The sequence below is a fragment of the Homalodisca vitripennis genome, chromosome 8 (genome assembly GCF_021130785.1).
Source record: "Homalodisca vitripennis isolate AUS2020 chromosome 8, UT_GWSS_2.1, whole genome shotgun sequence".
Classification (NCBI taxonomy): Eukaryota; Metazoa; Arthropoda; class Insecta; order Hemiptera; family Cicadellidae; genus Homalodisca; species Homalodisca vitripennis.
Genome location: NC_060214.1, coordinates 14,853,422 through 14,870,572, shown reverse-complemented (window position 1 = coordinate 14,870,572; position 17,151 = coordinate 14,853,422). Strand labels below are relative to the sequence as shown.

Here is a 17,151-nt window from a genome sequence, read left to right as displayed (position 1 = left end):
TCTTAGACAGAATTTCGTAAAACAAAACCTAAACATGGCACACAGGATTCCGAAAACAGTGTTTACATGATAAAATATAGTTGAAATAGGGAATACGCGACGTAAATACCACGACAAAAACTACTAAATGCTAGAATAAAGGAACACGACAAAAAAAACTAACAGAAAAATACAAAATTGCACTTTATTGTTGGTCCGAAGATTGTCGTATGAATTGGGATGAAACCAAAATAACACATCGGGAACACAATTTATTTCAAAGGAAATTAATCAAGACTCCATACATTAAATTAGAGGATCAATCAACTACCAGCCGAAATTAAATCGCTTTGGTTGCCAATTCAGAAAAATGAACTAAAGAGAAAACCTAAAGTACAAACACATTAAAGATTTCTAATAAATCAATGCAGAATAACAGTATGTGAAGGTCTTGAAACGTCCATCTAGAGTAAAATAATAATAAAAATAAAGCCCAAATCCTGTCTCTGATAATGTTGTTTCTGCGTGACGATCGCCATTTTCTATTGGCCTCTGGTCAGTTTTTTGTGGTTGTTCGGTCAGAACAGTTCGGTGTCAGTAATTAGGGCTTTGTTTTTATTAGGTACATGTTTTAGAGATAGTGTGCATGGAGCTGACATACGACCTATTAGTCGTGGTTCCCGACTTATGCGTGTCACAACTCTCTGGCATTATTTGTTTATTTTAACCTAGATTTCAGTTACGTGTTACCTGAGTAAGATATCAGATTGCAGATCTAAAATACTTCTTGTATCACTGTACTATATCGAATTGTCGGGAAATATTCTATACTTCACAAACCTTCTACTTTTTACTGATATAAACAATATTTTTATTTAAAATAACGTACGGAATTCAATGTTACTGCTAAGCCCATTTAAATACAAATTTTAAAAATTCTTTATGGCTGACCTTGACATGATGATTTTACTTTACTCAGTAGACAATACTATTGCATTACCGCGTCTTTAATCCGTGTTACGGAAATAATGCAGTAATTTGACGCGTCAACATCTACTCTTATTGTTTCAAGTGAAACATGTTACATCTGACGAGTGAAGCATCCTATTACAGTATCCTGTTTACCTGATAGCCCAGGAGAGAGGAGGAGCCGATCTGACTGTGCCTGGACCAGGAGAGGGTGACGGAGCTCCTCTGGATGTTGACGATGAGGGGACGACTTGGAGGTCCGGGCAGAGCGCCGAGTGTCGGACTCTTAAAGAAAGCGATGTCGGAGTTCCTGAGGGACTCCAGGCGCAACTTCGCACTCCAGGTCGCCTTCCCGTGCTCAGAGGTGGCGACGCAGGTGTAGAGGCCTTCGTCAGCCTTTTGCAAGTCTGCAGGAAAAACGAAACCCAGTTTTCAGTTGATCAACTAACAAATAAGAAACAAACTAAGTTATTCCCATGTTCCTTGTCTTACTATTCTTGTAAATATTTCAAAGCATCTTACATTTTAGAGTTGGTAAAGTTAGATGGTTTGATATGTCTGCCTTTTTCAAACGCCCACTTAGCATTCTTCCCCTCTTGGTCCATTCGGTACATAGCGAGGAGTAATACCATTGGGAGAGCCAATGCCAAGCAAAGTAAGAGAATTTTGGATCTAAGTTAGAGGTATTGCAAGTGGAAATCCTGTCTGACACCGTAACAATTTTTATCACTAAAATCGATCTTGTACTGTAATGACTCTCCCTTTTTTGATAAGATCATCGCACAGGCCAGTGGCTCATGATGACGGGCGAAATGAGCCTAAAAAGATGGGCCTCTCCTTAAAAATTATGGTCACTGAATAAAATGGGTGAACACTTATGCATTTAGTATTAAATATATTTGGTAGTAGGATATGAGGATTCCAAAAATATGAAGATATGTTGTCAAGGTGGTATGTCTGAGTAATTATAACAAGTAGATCTTCAATTTATAATTCAAATCCTTGCAGGTCAAAAGTCAATCAGAGGCTGCCTTCCTACCTTCGATGAAGAGAGTCCCGTTGTCGAAGACACTGATCCTGGGATGAAGCTGAAGGATGGGGGCGTGGTCCTTGTACCAGGTGACGGCGGGAGGCGGCTGACCTCTCACCTGGCAGCGGAAGAGGGCCTCGGTCTCCAGCGGCAAGGTCTGGTTGGCGGGTCCTAACTCTATGACTGGAGGAGGATGGAAACCTGAAGTCACAGTCAGCCTGGCATGCCAGCTGTCGGAGCCGGCAGAGTTGACGGCATTGCAGACCGTCCCGAGGCCACTATCGTTGCGAGTTACCTCCTGGGGAAAAGCCACTGAAGGAGTGAACATTCCTGACAAGATGGTACCCATGCAAATATTCTAAGATGCACTTAAACTGTATGACTAGAGGAGGGTGGAAGCCTGAGGTCAGTCACCCAGGCATTCCAGCTGTCGGAGCCGGCGGAGTTGACAGCATTGCAGACCGTCCCGAGGCCACTGTCCTTGGAGTTACCTCCAGGGGAAAGGCATTGAAGGGGTGAATATTCCTGCAAAGGTGTGCAAATATTCTGATGCACTTACAGTTGGTGAACTGTAGAAGCAGTCTACTTTTAACCCAAATAGACCCAAGATCTAGAGGACGCAGGTTACTTTCTCGAGTCCTTCGCTGCTCCAAAAATGGAAAGATAGGCAGCAATTGATTTTGTAAAAGGTGTTAGATCAAAATTTGAAAAAATACTCTAAACTCTTGATTTTGATCTGTGAAAGGGACATAGTTACCAAAATCTCTTTCTTTTGTGTGTAAATATAGGGAACTTCTCACGTTTTAATGTCACTCTAGTGGTGGTTTGACAGGTAAATTATCATACAATCAAATTGTTTAGACAATAACTCTGAACTACTTTGGTATCACATAGCTATCTTAACAGTTCTTGAAGATAATAAATATCTAGACTTTATACGTTCCCACCTGGCATTTAAAATTATAACAGCGACAACTATAGCTAGTGAGGCAATGTTTTATAACCCTTTAAGTATACGATATTGATCTTAAACTCCACATTTTCTCACTGGGCAAGCAAAAGGATAACATAGCCAATTTAGCTATTTAGAAAACGTTTCATAAAAATTTGAGTTTTTGATAGGTATCTTATGATTCTGTAGACACCAAAATTTCCAACCTGCCGCTTAAAAGGTTAAAGGGTTTAATGGATTTTAGTTAACACTGAACAAAAACGCAAGACCAAGGGGAATGATTCACTCGTTTTAGATTGAATGTTATAAAAAAATTAAAACATTGAAAGGTATGTTTTTTTCTTGAAATAAAAAAAAACAAACTAAAAATAACTGTTTAGTTCAAAAGAAGAGTCAGCGCCTCTTCGAGCCCGACCACGCTGGGACCAACTACCTTCGTTTTAGTCCCATTCTTCGACTCATGCGTTTCGAGAACGAGGTCGGCTCTTCAGTTGACCTCTTCATTACAGCATTGGGAGCGGTTCGGCGAGCTGCTGCTGATGGAAGGCTGTTCTGTGATGTCTCATCTTTCAACGCGTGACTGTTATAATTTATTCTATTTCTGTTGTTAGCTTGACTGTTCATTTTTTTGATTTGTTTACGTAGCCATTATTCATACATATTTATTCTTCGTTATATTTATTTCATTGTTTATACCGTTAAGTTTTTATCACTATTTCTTTGTTTTTTTAATACTTACACATTTTATTTTTGTAATAGCTTGTTTTCTTTACTTGATATTTTTATATTGTAATTTCTTACTTTGGTAAATTGTGTGTATTTAGTTTCTTGTTATTTACTCGCATGTCAAGTATTGTAGTAATTTCTTGCTTTCTCTTCATGGACTTTATTGTATGATTGTTAGCCACTCATTAATGTATTAAGTATATATTAATTAACAATATTTATAATTCTTTATACACTCTGTTGGCCATCTTTGTTTGTTTTTGTAATAATGTAAAATGGCGTATGACTTTGGTGAATAAATAAAAATACAACAGCCAACTATGTAATAACTCCTTTAGGTACAGATGATAACTAAGTAAAATAGAACTATAATCATTTTTTTTTTCTTTAAAGCTTTCCAGAATTTAGTGTATGAAGATACTGTATCTATTGTAATTGGTTGGAATTCCAAGATGATCTGAGTTTTAGATTCAGTAATTCTGTTGCTTAACAAAACGATAAAACATTAATTTATTGATGTCAGTTTGACTTACTTGAATCGTCAATTGATTGAGTCCCTCAGGAGTCAGTTCGGAAGAGAATTTCCCCGCTGATTCCCCCGGGAACAGCAGAACCCTGGAGCCCTCAACAGTCCAGAAAACGGTCGGACTGGGCTTCCCCTGGGCTCCGCACTGGAATATCGCTGTTTCCCCCGCAGTCACCGTCACCTCCTCCGGCCTGGCCGCTATGTTTGGAGGAGCTGTGGTGGGAAGGCGGTACAAATAATAATTTCATCCCGAATAAATCTTAAAAGTCTTTTTTACGGACATTTTTAATGCTTCACTTGCATGCTTAAGTATGCACTTTTTGTATATTTTTAAGTAATTATCAGTAAAAAGTATGGCTTACTTGGAACTCGATTTATTTAATATATACATTGTAGCTACATATACGTGTATGTTGCTCTATTACCCGTGTGTTTAGGTAATTCGTTTACCGTCTATCTATGTATGTGTGTTTTATGGTTTTTATTTCAGAAATCATTAGAGATAAACAACTGAAATGTGGTACAATTATGTTTCTTGCACTTTCACACCAAGAGAAAAATGTATGTTTAAATATGACCTACGGTTGAACTTTTGAAAGCGTAATACCGTAAAAACTAATTCTGAATTATGAAACTTTAAAAATAATAATAACACTTTCTACAACTGATTAAAAATATTTTGGCACCTAGATGATATAAACAATTAGTAAATAGTAGGAGACTTCATTGTTTACCCATTTATGCCAAATTAATACCAACAACCTGATTTTGTAAACAAAATAAACCTCAAATGAGTGTAAACAGTGTACTCACAATGCACGGTGAGGGTGGCGGACGCTGTGAGGCTGCCCACGGCATTGTCAACCTCACAGCTGTACTCTCCCTCGTCCTCGGGTACCACACTCTCCAGCCTCAGACTGCGGTCATCCAGGACATGGACGCGGCCCAGGGGCATGCTGCCACCCCCGGCGGTCCGCCTCCACATCACGTCCGGGGGCGGGTCGCCTCCCGCCTCGCACGCGAACACCACGTTACTGCCCGCGAGCGCCGTGGCGTCCTTGGGGCCTCGGATCAGATGCGGCTTTACTGCAAGAACAATGTTCCAAGCGAATCTTTCACTCAATAGACGAGATAACTCAAGACTATAAAAGTTATAGTTGTCAAAAACACCCAATAATGTGTGTATTTTTTCTTAAAATAGTATTTCAAATGTGTGATTTCAAGGTGATGCTACCGATTTTTGGATTGTAAGATATTGCTCCTTTTAAATATATAGTCTTACAAGACAACTTCCCTGAAGACAAAAAATTGGAATTTTTTATCATTCCATTTTGAATTTTAAACAATTTTAACCAGGTTTGAATAAAAAAGGCTAAACATTAGCCAGCATGAGTGACTTGTTTTATAGTCAGGACAAAGAGAAAAGCCGGAAATAGAAATACGAACATTTTACAGGATACTACGTGAACGATGATGTTTGGAGGGACTGAAATTGTTTATTTCATAGACACTACATTTTCTTAGGGGAAATTATAAAAAATGACGTAATTGTTATAAATTCCATTTAATTTTAAAATATAGTCCCCTAATTTCCGTAACTAGAATTATCTGGGTGGCACTTATGTCACGAAACTTACGTTATAGTTACGAAAATTAGGAAATTCATATTTTAAAATAAAATGGACATTGTAACAATTACATAGTTTTTATAATTTTTCTCCAGAAAATATAATTTGTATGAATAAACAAATTTCACTCCCTACAATCATCGTTCATGTAATATTCTGTAAAATTTCTTTTTTCAGATGTTTTCATTAGCCTGGTTATACGATTATAAGTACTTTTTTATACTTTTTCTACGCTAGTAAATGATTTTTCCTTAAACAATATTCTAACAAAAACCACCCTACACCACCTTACTCCAATAATCTTTAAAGGCGTAACTTATTCAATTTTAAATCAATACCGAATACTACTGGGTAACCTGCCTGGTGTTAAATTACTGCGTTTGACTTTTAAAACTAAAATTTAAAACTAGAATTTTAACAAGCCGCCTTTATAACGAAGTTAACACTTTTCTTTCGAGAGGTGGCAATTTTAACATGTTGCTTGTTGTTAACAAGCGTTTAATACCTACCAATGCAATATCCAACTAACTCAAAAATATTTGTGTTTGGCAGCTATATGTTACGTCACAATATACATTTATGAAATACAAAATGAGGTCCACCAGTTCTTAGCAACAACTATGGTACGGTAGTCCTGTATTTTCAGTTGATCAATCATGTACTCTCGGATAGGAAAGTCTAATGGTAACACAGAATGGCTTAGAGTTGTTCTCTTACCATGCACTTTGAGCTGAGCGACCTGGGACTCTCTGACGCCGACCGTGTTCTTGGCCACGCACTGGTATCGTCCTTCGTCTCCTTGGCGCGCATCCTGGATACCCAGGCTTCCCCCGTCCACTATCTGCAGTCTGGAACAGGATAACAAAACGTTATCGGACAGAGGCACAACAATCCACACAACACTGACTTATCTTTATTTCTCAGATAAATCGATTACGTTTTCTTAGAATCAACTGATAAGCATTACTATCAGTGTCCCACTCACGCCCGTGCCGGTGTGATGTGTTATTGTTCAAGCTCAATCTTCTTTTATTTTCTAAAAATACATACAATTTTATTTACATTCCACTGGACCTCAAGCGGCACGTGCGGCACGTTCAGTTGAATCATATTACACAATTATTTATAGTGTGCATTGTCCAATTTACATTCTTATAAGATTTTCTTCAAGTAATCCAAATTCACAAACCAGCAACAAACAGTTTAAATCCAATAAATAATATACCAGGAGATTAATATAATATAACTTAGAATAAAACAGCATTAACAACAGTATGTACATAAACAATGTAATGTCAGGCAGTACTAATTTATAGGCAATAATACATAAATATTTATTCTAGGTGGTAACAAGCGATATAATTTGTAATTTAATCATTAATACACTAACATTCCAAGTGAGTAAAAACAATAAATAAATAGATAAAAAATAAATAATGTAGTGATCACTAATAAGTAATAAATATTGTAGCTGTAAACAATATAGTCTGACATTATCAAACCAAAAGTATAAATGGGCACAGTTATGCAATAGGGATCCAACCCACAACCTATTGAATATTATGATCCAAGTGGCAACAAGTAGTATAAACAATATATATGACTTTCAAACAGTACAATTTCAACACACTTTTAAACAATTTCTTTTTATTTATTGTTTCTTTTTTCCTTTGTATTTGCTTTTTTTCTCGTACTCGTGACTTGTGCTCGGGACTTGCATTCTCTACAGTGACAACGCCTGGACTAGTGATGGGAGAATCGAATAGTATTCGAATACAGCCAGAGTATTCACATATTCGAATACATCAAAATGAATTCGAATACTTTTGAAATGAATACAATTTCTCTGGAAGAATTGAATTCAAACCTGGAGTATTCGTTTATTCTGACAAATAGTATTCAAATAAAATATCCAAGAGCTGTATTCGTATTCATATGAGGTTTAAAATGAATACATATATGGAGACTTTGAAAAGAATAATTTAGGAGAGATTCATAATTTGAAAAAATAATTACAAATTTTAATACTTGAAAAAAATGTATAATTAATTGTATAATTATTAAATTAAAAATACATATTATTTAAGAGTTAAAGTTCTAAGCAATAAAGACAAATATGAATATTTATTTTATATTGTTGTGTAAAAAACAAAATATTATTGAGGTTTTCTGGCTTCAGTCTATTTCTACGGTAATTAGTGACAAGACCTGCTGTGGAAAATAGTCTTTCAGACGGAACTGAAGTATCAGGTAAACAAAGATATTTCTTCTGAAGTTCGTATATCATGGGTATGACTTGTTTATACGAGGCACCAAAAGCCAAAGTATTCGAATACATATTCGAATACAGTGGTGAATTCGTGACAAACAAGTGAAATAACCCAGGAACAATAGATTTCGGGAAAGAAGTAAGACAGGTCTAGACCTGTCTGTTAGAAACGCTCAGCTGAGCAAAAGTATTCGAATACTTGTATTCGAATACATATTCGAATACAGGGGTGAATTCGAATTCACTGTATTCGATTCTTTAAAGTATTCGATTCTCCCATCACTAGCCTGGACTGGACTCCAAGCAGCTTTTGGGTATTTTTGAACCCTTTTCTTCTCCCTTCTTTTTGTTCTTTATTTTTGTATGTACTAATACCTCCCACCTGACGAAGAGGATAGATTCCAATCCTCAAAACATTGTGTTATACCTTTTGTAACCGTAACGTTGGCAAATGCCCGAAATCCTGTTATCCTATCAAACCTTCCATCGCCAAGAACAAACTTTAAACAAAGAAGCATTACTACTTGTAATTCCATCTATGGAGTATAGGACTTTGTTTGTATCTAACATACGTCAACGTAGTTTGTGGGAAAAGGACAAAGCACGTAAGCAAGTGAAGTGGGATTGGCTTGAGGAAGAGGAGTTTGACGAGATTTATTTTCTTTTTAAATGCGTACTTGGTTGTTAGTGACATCATTTGATAGGTTTAGTAACGTATCATTTAAGATGATAAAATACACGAATTTGACAACTGTAAAAGTAACCATACCCAAAAAATATATATAAAAGTAAATATACGTACCAAAATTACACAACTTAATGTGTATAAAATATTCTGATATATTATTAAATCCACATTGCAGGGTAATCTTTACAGCATTATAACAAATAGGCAACTAAAACCCTTTGAAACATTTATTTGTTAAACATTAACCTCTAAAGCAAATAATAAACAATTCAATACACACATATGAATTTTGAAAACTACAGCTATGTCATTAAAAATTTTACATCTGTTTAAATGGTCCATGTGTGTATATTTTATTGTTTATTGTTTTCTTCAAAGGTTAATGTGTACTGAATATGGCTTTAATGCTGAGATACAATGTATGACAAATAAAAGCTTTTAAAACGGGTTTTAGATGCCTATTTTATACTAAAATATCTTGAATTTAATATGTAGATATAATAATAAATATCATATTATTAAAAAAGAATTTTATTTGGAATTCATGGAAATTCAGATTAAATTATGAATAACTTCCAGTTATTTCACTTTGCTCCTTTATTTGATGTTCACCATTTGTATTCCGGGGAAAGTAAGAAATGAAGGCCTAATATAATCGACCGACCGACCTACAACTATGTCTTTATAATCAATAATACAACAATGTACGCCACACCACGCATAACGTAATATGGTTCGTTGAAATAACAAATGTAAATTATAATTTCAAAATATCATGTGGACAAACAGATAAGGTAAAGGGAACATTGTGACAGCTCCTTGATGGATAGTTTTCACTGAAGCTTCATCCACCAGATATTTACCATCATCCAACTCGAACCAGCCTACGTAGAGTGAAATGGATATTCATGCCTAATTAAAATCTGTACTTACATTAGTGTCCGCTATACCTCTTGAAAGATAGTTTTCTCTACCGCTCAGCCAAATCACACGATTTGGCATAAATAGAACTCGATTTTACCAATGTAGAAATGAAAAGTCATGCAAAATTTCAACTCTATAGCCGATTTCGATCTCGGGATATTCTGCGTAAGAAAAAAGAGAATTTTTTAAAGTCCTGGATTGATAGGCTTCGCAAGTAATTTTCTTCACTCTACATTATGAAGTAAAAATTTTATAATTTCAAATATTGTTTCATTACACTATATCATTTTATCGACACAAATTCCCTGCCAAAAATCATATTGTCTGCCAGGTTGTCCACGGTCAAAAAGGAGTTTAAAAAACTGATGGTCAACGGCGGTTTAATCAGGAGTTAAATTTACATCTGCCGTGAATCGGTCAGAAGACAAATCAAAGTCGCCCATCCGGGTAAAACCCTATTGTCAGCTGCTAAACGAGGCCAGCTGGCCTCAGGCCAAACAATTGAAAGTGTTTGTCCTGGCAAACTGGGCCTCTATGTTGCCAGACGCGCAATGGCACTAAAAGTCCTCAATTAGACAGTATTGCTAGAACAGGCGCGCGCGCGCGCGCGTATGTGTGTGTGTGTGAGCGCTGCACACATGTAGAGAGTGTCCAACAAAAAACAACTCAGCGATGAGAATAGAACAGAAGAACGCGACTAATGCACTCTTAAGAGACCCTTGTTCTTTTGTTTACCCGCTCGATGTGATGCTTGGAATAGAATGTCAAACTGAGGCGTATTCGCGAGGATTCGCTCAAAGGATTACGACTCGACTGACAGCACTTCACCCCTTCTCAGGCCGCTTTAATCTGTTCCTCGCCTCCTATTGTCTTTAATAACACTATAGTTCTTAGTGAAGAGGTAGGAGATCGGTACGATTTCGCCGAATATAATGGCTGCATGACTAGAGGGCTAAACAATTATTGCTAAGTAGCATACTGTAGAATTCGTATAATAGGAAGAATACATTGGTGCAAATTATTCTGCCCCATAAAGGTATTGATTGAACTAATCATCCTTTCGCTCTATAGTTGAAACGTTTTGACTTAGGCGGGTGGAGGTTAAAAATTTAAAAGATAAGAGAAAATGGAGATTGCAATATTTTCTAGTGATTATTACATGCATTGGTCACTAGAATGTTAGTGACCAATGCACTAGTGTTTAGTATGCATTTAAAAACGATATCCCCCGTTATTGGGCAGGAAATTGGGTAAAATAAATCGTTAAGTGCTTTGCTAAGCGTAAAACTCAAGAACAGCCGGATGAAGTCCACGAAGAAAAGATCCCGGAAACAAACATAAAACACGCAATAACCTTTTCCCCATCCTTAATTGTCCAAGCAGCCAGTTTAAACCTTGAAATTTTATATTGACTTCAAACAGACCAAATGAAAAACAAATTATGTGCTAGAGAATCTAAATAATACATTAATAATACAGTTTATTTTATTAGTATTTAGTACAGTTTATGTGTATTATTAGATAAGTCATTTGTTTAAGTTTAAATAAATAATATTCAATAATTGTTATAATTCATTTATTTGGGTGAATGGTTATAAATTGAACGTTGCCAAAATAACGCTGACACGAAGTTCACTCAAATAAGATTTTAGAAAACTATTTCAGCCATATAAGGGTGAGCAAAACAATACCCCGGATTTTCACAGCTTTGGTTTGACTTACAACTTATTGTGTATAAACAACTTTATTGAGCGCCGCTAGTTGGTTAGGATACATGGGTAAAGAAGTTTACCTGCCAAAAGTATTCAACAAATTTAAAAAGTCAGGTGTGTGTATTATTTTATTGGTTGTTTACAAATTTTTGTTTTTCAACTGACAGACAAGTTCCTCGATTTATCTTTGACGGGTTGGTTTATTTTATGTGTTTTCATTTACTCATTGGTGACTGATGCCACCAAAAACGCAGGCGGATCAATTTGTGTTGAATACTTCGAAATGGTATAAGGCAACTTAATTTTCAGGACTACCCAACACCGTGAGGATAGTAATGAAATAGGAAGGACTCTGGAATCGTTAACATTGCAGTACATCATTTGAGGTGCTTCCAACTTCAATATTTCAACTGACTATAGTGCCTACCAGTGCGTTGCTATTGGATCTATGAAGTCATTTTGCCCAAATTGCAGGTCATTGGAAAACGAAAGTGAAGCCGCTGGATTGTGTTGTGCACAAGTCAAAGTGAAATTAGTACCATTGGTTCGACCACCAGAGCCAACGTACCCATTGATTTTGAGTAGGAACGGATTCCATACATTTCCTTGCAAATGTCCAAAGAAATAAACAACTGCTTCCAAATTGGCTTCATTTGTGGCATATATATATATATATATATATATAGTTTGGGACTATTTCAAGGTAACTATAACAAACAGAAGTCTCACCCGATTTGCTTAATTTGTTTCATAACCTTTGTAACCAAAGTAATAAATCTGTATGTTAATTTATATACACAAGTCAAGTATATAACCGAGCAGGTTCACTGTTGCTGGTGTCGGGTGGCGACTAAAAGTTCCTGCAAGTTTATTTCATGGCCAGTTCAACACAAGAATTGGTCTTCTTTGTGGAAATAGTAGATCAGGGAAGTCTATGATGGAACATTGCAGACTTTTTTCCATCAACAAAATTAGTTGCTCATAAGTACAATAGATCTCACGCCATCCGAAAATCAGGATTGTAATCAGAGGTGGTAAAAATCCTTTGGGCCAGCATGCAAGACGTTTCAACGCATATTATTAATGAAGTTGAAAATATGGAAGCCCGTAATAATGTTCTATATTGCCGGAGTAGTCAAACACAATATCCCATCATATTTTGTCAAGGGAAAGATGGCTCTCACCTACAATCAAGATGATACGTTTAATCTACTTAGAGGTAATTAGAAATTCAGAAATCGAGACTTTGCTAAACGTTTTGAGTCTTAAGGGCCTTATGAAGCATTTTTAAGATTGAGTCTGTTGAGTAGGCAGATAGTCCAATCAGATATCACCATTCACCTGGTAGGCAGTGAAGGCTTCTGCTGAAGATGTTCCCTACCTAAATACTATATGTATTGTACACACTGACTGGGTCTACGTCCTCGTCACAATATCCCCGTATAATCTTTGCTTAGTCTTAGTTGATGAGGCATTGTTCAGTATTATTGATCAAATTGATAATTTGGAATAGTATAGTTGTAATAATATAATTAATAAAATTGTATCATTCTTTACAGTAATGCTGCAAGGTACTGTCACTAGGTGGGCTGCCCACGCGAGATGCTATCACTATCTAGCAGTAAAAGTTGAAATTAAATTTGGATTCTTTTATTTCTATAGCAACAGACCTAAGTACCCCTAAATTCACACCATTGTCGGCCGGGACTCGTGGCGTAGTCCTGTAATCCAGCTACTTGGAGGTCACTTTGACAGGTCCCCACTGTCCCCTGGGTTAGTCCTCAGGTCTCTGACGTCACACCCACGACCGCTAGGCTGTGGAGGTCGACGTGGACCTATAGGGAATAGTTGATATAGGACTATGAAGATTACATAGACCTATACATACTATAGAGAGTAGTTGTAACAGGCCTATGAAGATAGCATAGACCTGTAACTACTACAGGGTGTAGGAAGGAGTACTGGAAAGTACACGTGGGTGTGACGGAGGGGTCTGGGGCAAGCTCAGGGGACTCTGGGGCCCCTGCAAGTGCTGGAGGAAGGATTCCGGGCGAGGGCTGGTTTTTTTTTGCACCTCTTCCTCACTTTTAGAATTAGTTAATTTTATTATTAAAAAAACGTAATTTTTTACGGTTCTAAAAAACGTTTATAATTTCCTTACATAAGGCTTGTTTTATTTAGTACTTACAAATAATCCAAACTGGTATGTTGATTATAAAATTAAATACTTTTTCACTAATCATAAATATCAACAAGTAATGAATATTTTTTATTACAAAAGGTACTCAAAATGCCATACAAAATTTACATTTATGTATACAAATATTGATCAATACAATTTTTTATTAAAGAAATTAAACAAAAATATTAGAATAAAATAAACATTTAATGTTGTTGAGAAGTTCGAGAATCACAATATTGTAACATGTTTAATTACTGTAGTGTGCAGCAAAGAAGACCGTTGAGGGCGTGGCCTGTACGGCCGCCCTCTTAGCCTCTACCTACCAGAGATATGCGGCGTTGCCAAATTGTCTTACAACTGCGCCGGAAAGACACAGAGCTTGTTGCTCAGTGACGTTCTCAATTTTTAACCTTGGCGCTCCCAAAAAATATGAGATTTACTTATAATCCGATGCTGTATTAACAAGTAACACAAAAAGCTCTGTGTTTTAGTAAAACCCCAGTTTCTGTACACCCAAAAAGAAAGGAAATGAATTGACCAATTTATATTTTTCTACAAAAAGGATACTTATTTTTAAACATTTCCATCTCGTATTTCGAAACTAATTAAAAATAAAACTAAAATGAAATATTCAAATTTGTTTATTCTATAAATTCCCATATAAACGCATTAACTGTTCACCAATTATTTGTGGCCCACCAATACTATTGTGTATTTAAAATAATTTTAAACAAACTGCTCATTAAGATAAATAATCACTAAGGCTGTTATTTATCAATGTAGTTCTTATTTGTTTTAATAAGTAATATCAAAAGTAACTTTGTTACAGTCATTTTAAATTTATATTTTTTAATAGAAATACGCATTAAGAAGTACAAAACGAAGGGGAAAATTTTCAGGAAACATAAATGTTAAATCAATTATATTTTAATTAAATGCCGTAAAAGTAAATCAATTGTTGTTTAAACATGAGCTCCATTTTTGTTACTGCCTTTTGCTCATTTCATAATAAGATTATAATCCACAAATATTTAAATACAACAGTCAATCGTTTTTGCAACCAATATTCAAATTTGAAGCCCTTAGCCATCATAGTGAGAACACTTACGATGGAATATGATATTTTCAATCGGAATTAGTTATATATCAGAAGTGTGTTAGTGCCCTTGGTCAAAAAGATTAGAGACTAATCGAATTTGTGACTGCCTTTTATATTAGTTTTGCAAGTGCAGAAGCATTTCTGGTTTGAGTAAATTATATTTAAAACGGGACACAAGAGCATATATGTCCTGTCCTTTAATCTACTTTAGGTTTACAATATTTCCGATTCCATAGTTAATTTTAGCTTGTTGACCCGGTGAAAAGAATATAGGTGAGACTGAGAAGCTTCTTACGAAGATTTATTTTTATTTATACACGTATTGTACATTAATAGTAAATTACTTGTAAGAACACATAATTACACACAGCTTTACAACATTAATTTATGCTTTTCTGTAAATTACATCATTATACACGTCAATTATATAACATCAGCTTTAAGGCAAGGACTCACAAATATACTAGTATTTAAAATTATGCCAGTAACTGAACCGGTGTTAATTTTAGTAAACATTGTATAAATTGTCCATATTTTTAATTAATAATTATAAAGGTCATATTTTATACGGTAATAACTATTTACTTAGTATTACGAAAAAATGTCATCCTTTTGGAAAACATATATATATATATATATATATATATATATATATATATAAAATCGAATGCAGAGAAAACATATATGTCACGTAGGAATGTGAAAACAAGCTAGATTTCAATAAATTTACCAATAATTAATTCTTAAAATGTGATCGTACTAATGCGGGTTAAGAATATAGCCTACTAAATAAAATGTTATATTAGATTTCTGTCGATGGTGATAAATAAAATAAAAAATGGTTTAATATGAACCAAAGTAAAAACTACCCTACCCTGAATCGCATAAATTATAATAGACTTCAGTAGCGTTTATTCGTGCTGAACATCCCCTCGTGAATGAGATGGAACATAAGTAGGTTTTCTAAAAAAAATATAAGCCACCGCAATGAGAGAGCTTTTGCCAGGAATGAGGCGATATGGCAACAGCGACGACGCACTGCGCCATTATTGGTCGGACCGAACGGTCTTCTTTGCTGCTTTCGGATGGAAATATTCCATACATAGAAATTAAGCTAATCTTGCAGTAAATATTTTTGTATCTATTTTTGCAGATAATTCGAAAGAAGATTAATGTTATCTGCATACTGCACGTGCGTAAGGCCACTGCACATGTGACTCAGGGTACAGTGTTTAATGTACGAGTACAGTACCGGTACATCAGTCACGTGTATTAAAAACAAGAAAGGACCGAGGACTGATCCATGAAGGACACCGTGTCTCAGTTTTTCTTGTGGAGGCAGGTAATTAGCAATGTGAGGTATTTGTGATATATTGTTGACTAGCTGTAACCCACGGCTCCGCCCACAATTTTCAAACTCTAAGACTGTAAATCTTGTTGGTTCTCGTATAGTTCCGTTAGCCTTTTCCAATGTACTCTCAGACATAGAGTGTACTCCACATCCATCCCGTGAATTTTTCCGTGTTTGAACTACCTTGGATAAACAAGATTAAATGTATACATAGAGTAAAAAATTATCATTAGTTTGCACATTAAGGTAAGGACGTATTATTGGGTACATTACAATATGTAAAATTCATCAAAGCATATGGTCAAACTCTCTACATATCCCTTAAAGTCATATTACATGAAAGATTATTTGGTTTTACCTCCAAATTAAATTCACCTGTATTTCCAAAACTTAATTAAATGTTAAAACTAATGTAACTAATGAAACACATTTTTTAACACACTTACAGAGAAAGTAGCCAAGATGTCAAATACATGTTTTGTCCTAATATGAAAACCAGTTAACCGTCTTGAAGTTGAAAAGCGCTCCAGCGATGAGATGCAATCCCATTAAAAGGGCATAGGTATCAAAAATTCTAACACTGTTTTCAATTTCTTAAAGTAAGCATCATCTGTTTGGGGAGGTAACAAGGAGTGACGTCTTATATTTTTACAAGCGCTTTCTTCATTAAATATCAAAGTAAATAGTTCTTACCAGTTTAAAATTGGTTGCAATCTTTTCCGAGCACCATTAAACTAGACAGCGGTTTAAATGGAGTAAGGAATGAACCGTATTTAATAAAAAAATAATGTATCATTTGTTGAGGTAATTGTATGATAGAGACGCCTCAACAACTCCGATAGTATTATACAGGGCATCCCGTAATTCTGGAAAAAGCTATACAGTGTTATTGCTCAGGTCAAGCCAAACATATTTTACTATATGAACTTGGGTCTTCGATCCTTAGTTTCCCATCTGTCTGTATGGGTGTTATATTAAAAAATTTATTACTCAAAAACTAATACATTACATTATAGGCTACCAAATTAGGTTCAAATATTTATGACAAGAAGGCTAGTTAGGCTACTGAAGAAAATATCATGAAATTATCTTTAGTACTTTCAAGATGGCGGCCAT

At 35.4% G+C, this 17,151-nt stretch overlaps 1 protein-coding gene across 1 annotated transcript in view; it reads right to left on the bottom strand.

The window, feature by feature from the left end:
• LOC124367336 (roundabout homolog 2-like) overlaps nucleotides 1-17,151 on the bottom strand; it is a 138,584-nt gene that overhangs the window by 34,268 nt on the left and 87,165 nt on the right. The window contains exons 5-9 of the mRNA XM_046824076.1: nucleotides 6,528-6,658; nucleotides 4,996-5,268; nucleotides 4,190-4,395; nucleotides 1,988-2,276; nucleotides 1,091-1,355 (exon numbers count right to left, since the gene is read on the bottom strand). Of these exons, the coding sequence (XP_046680032.1) occupies nucleotides 1,091-1,355; nucleotides 1,988-2,276; nucleotides 4,190-4,395; nucleotides 4,996-5,268; nucleotides 6,528-6,658 (1,164 nt within the window). The remainder of the gene's footprint in view (nucleotides 1-1,090; nucleotides 1,356-1,987; nucleotides 2,277-4,189; nucleotides 4,396-4,995; nucleotides 5,269-6,527; nucleotides 6,659-17,151) is intronic.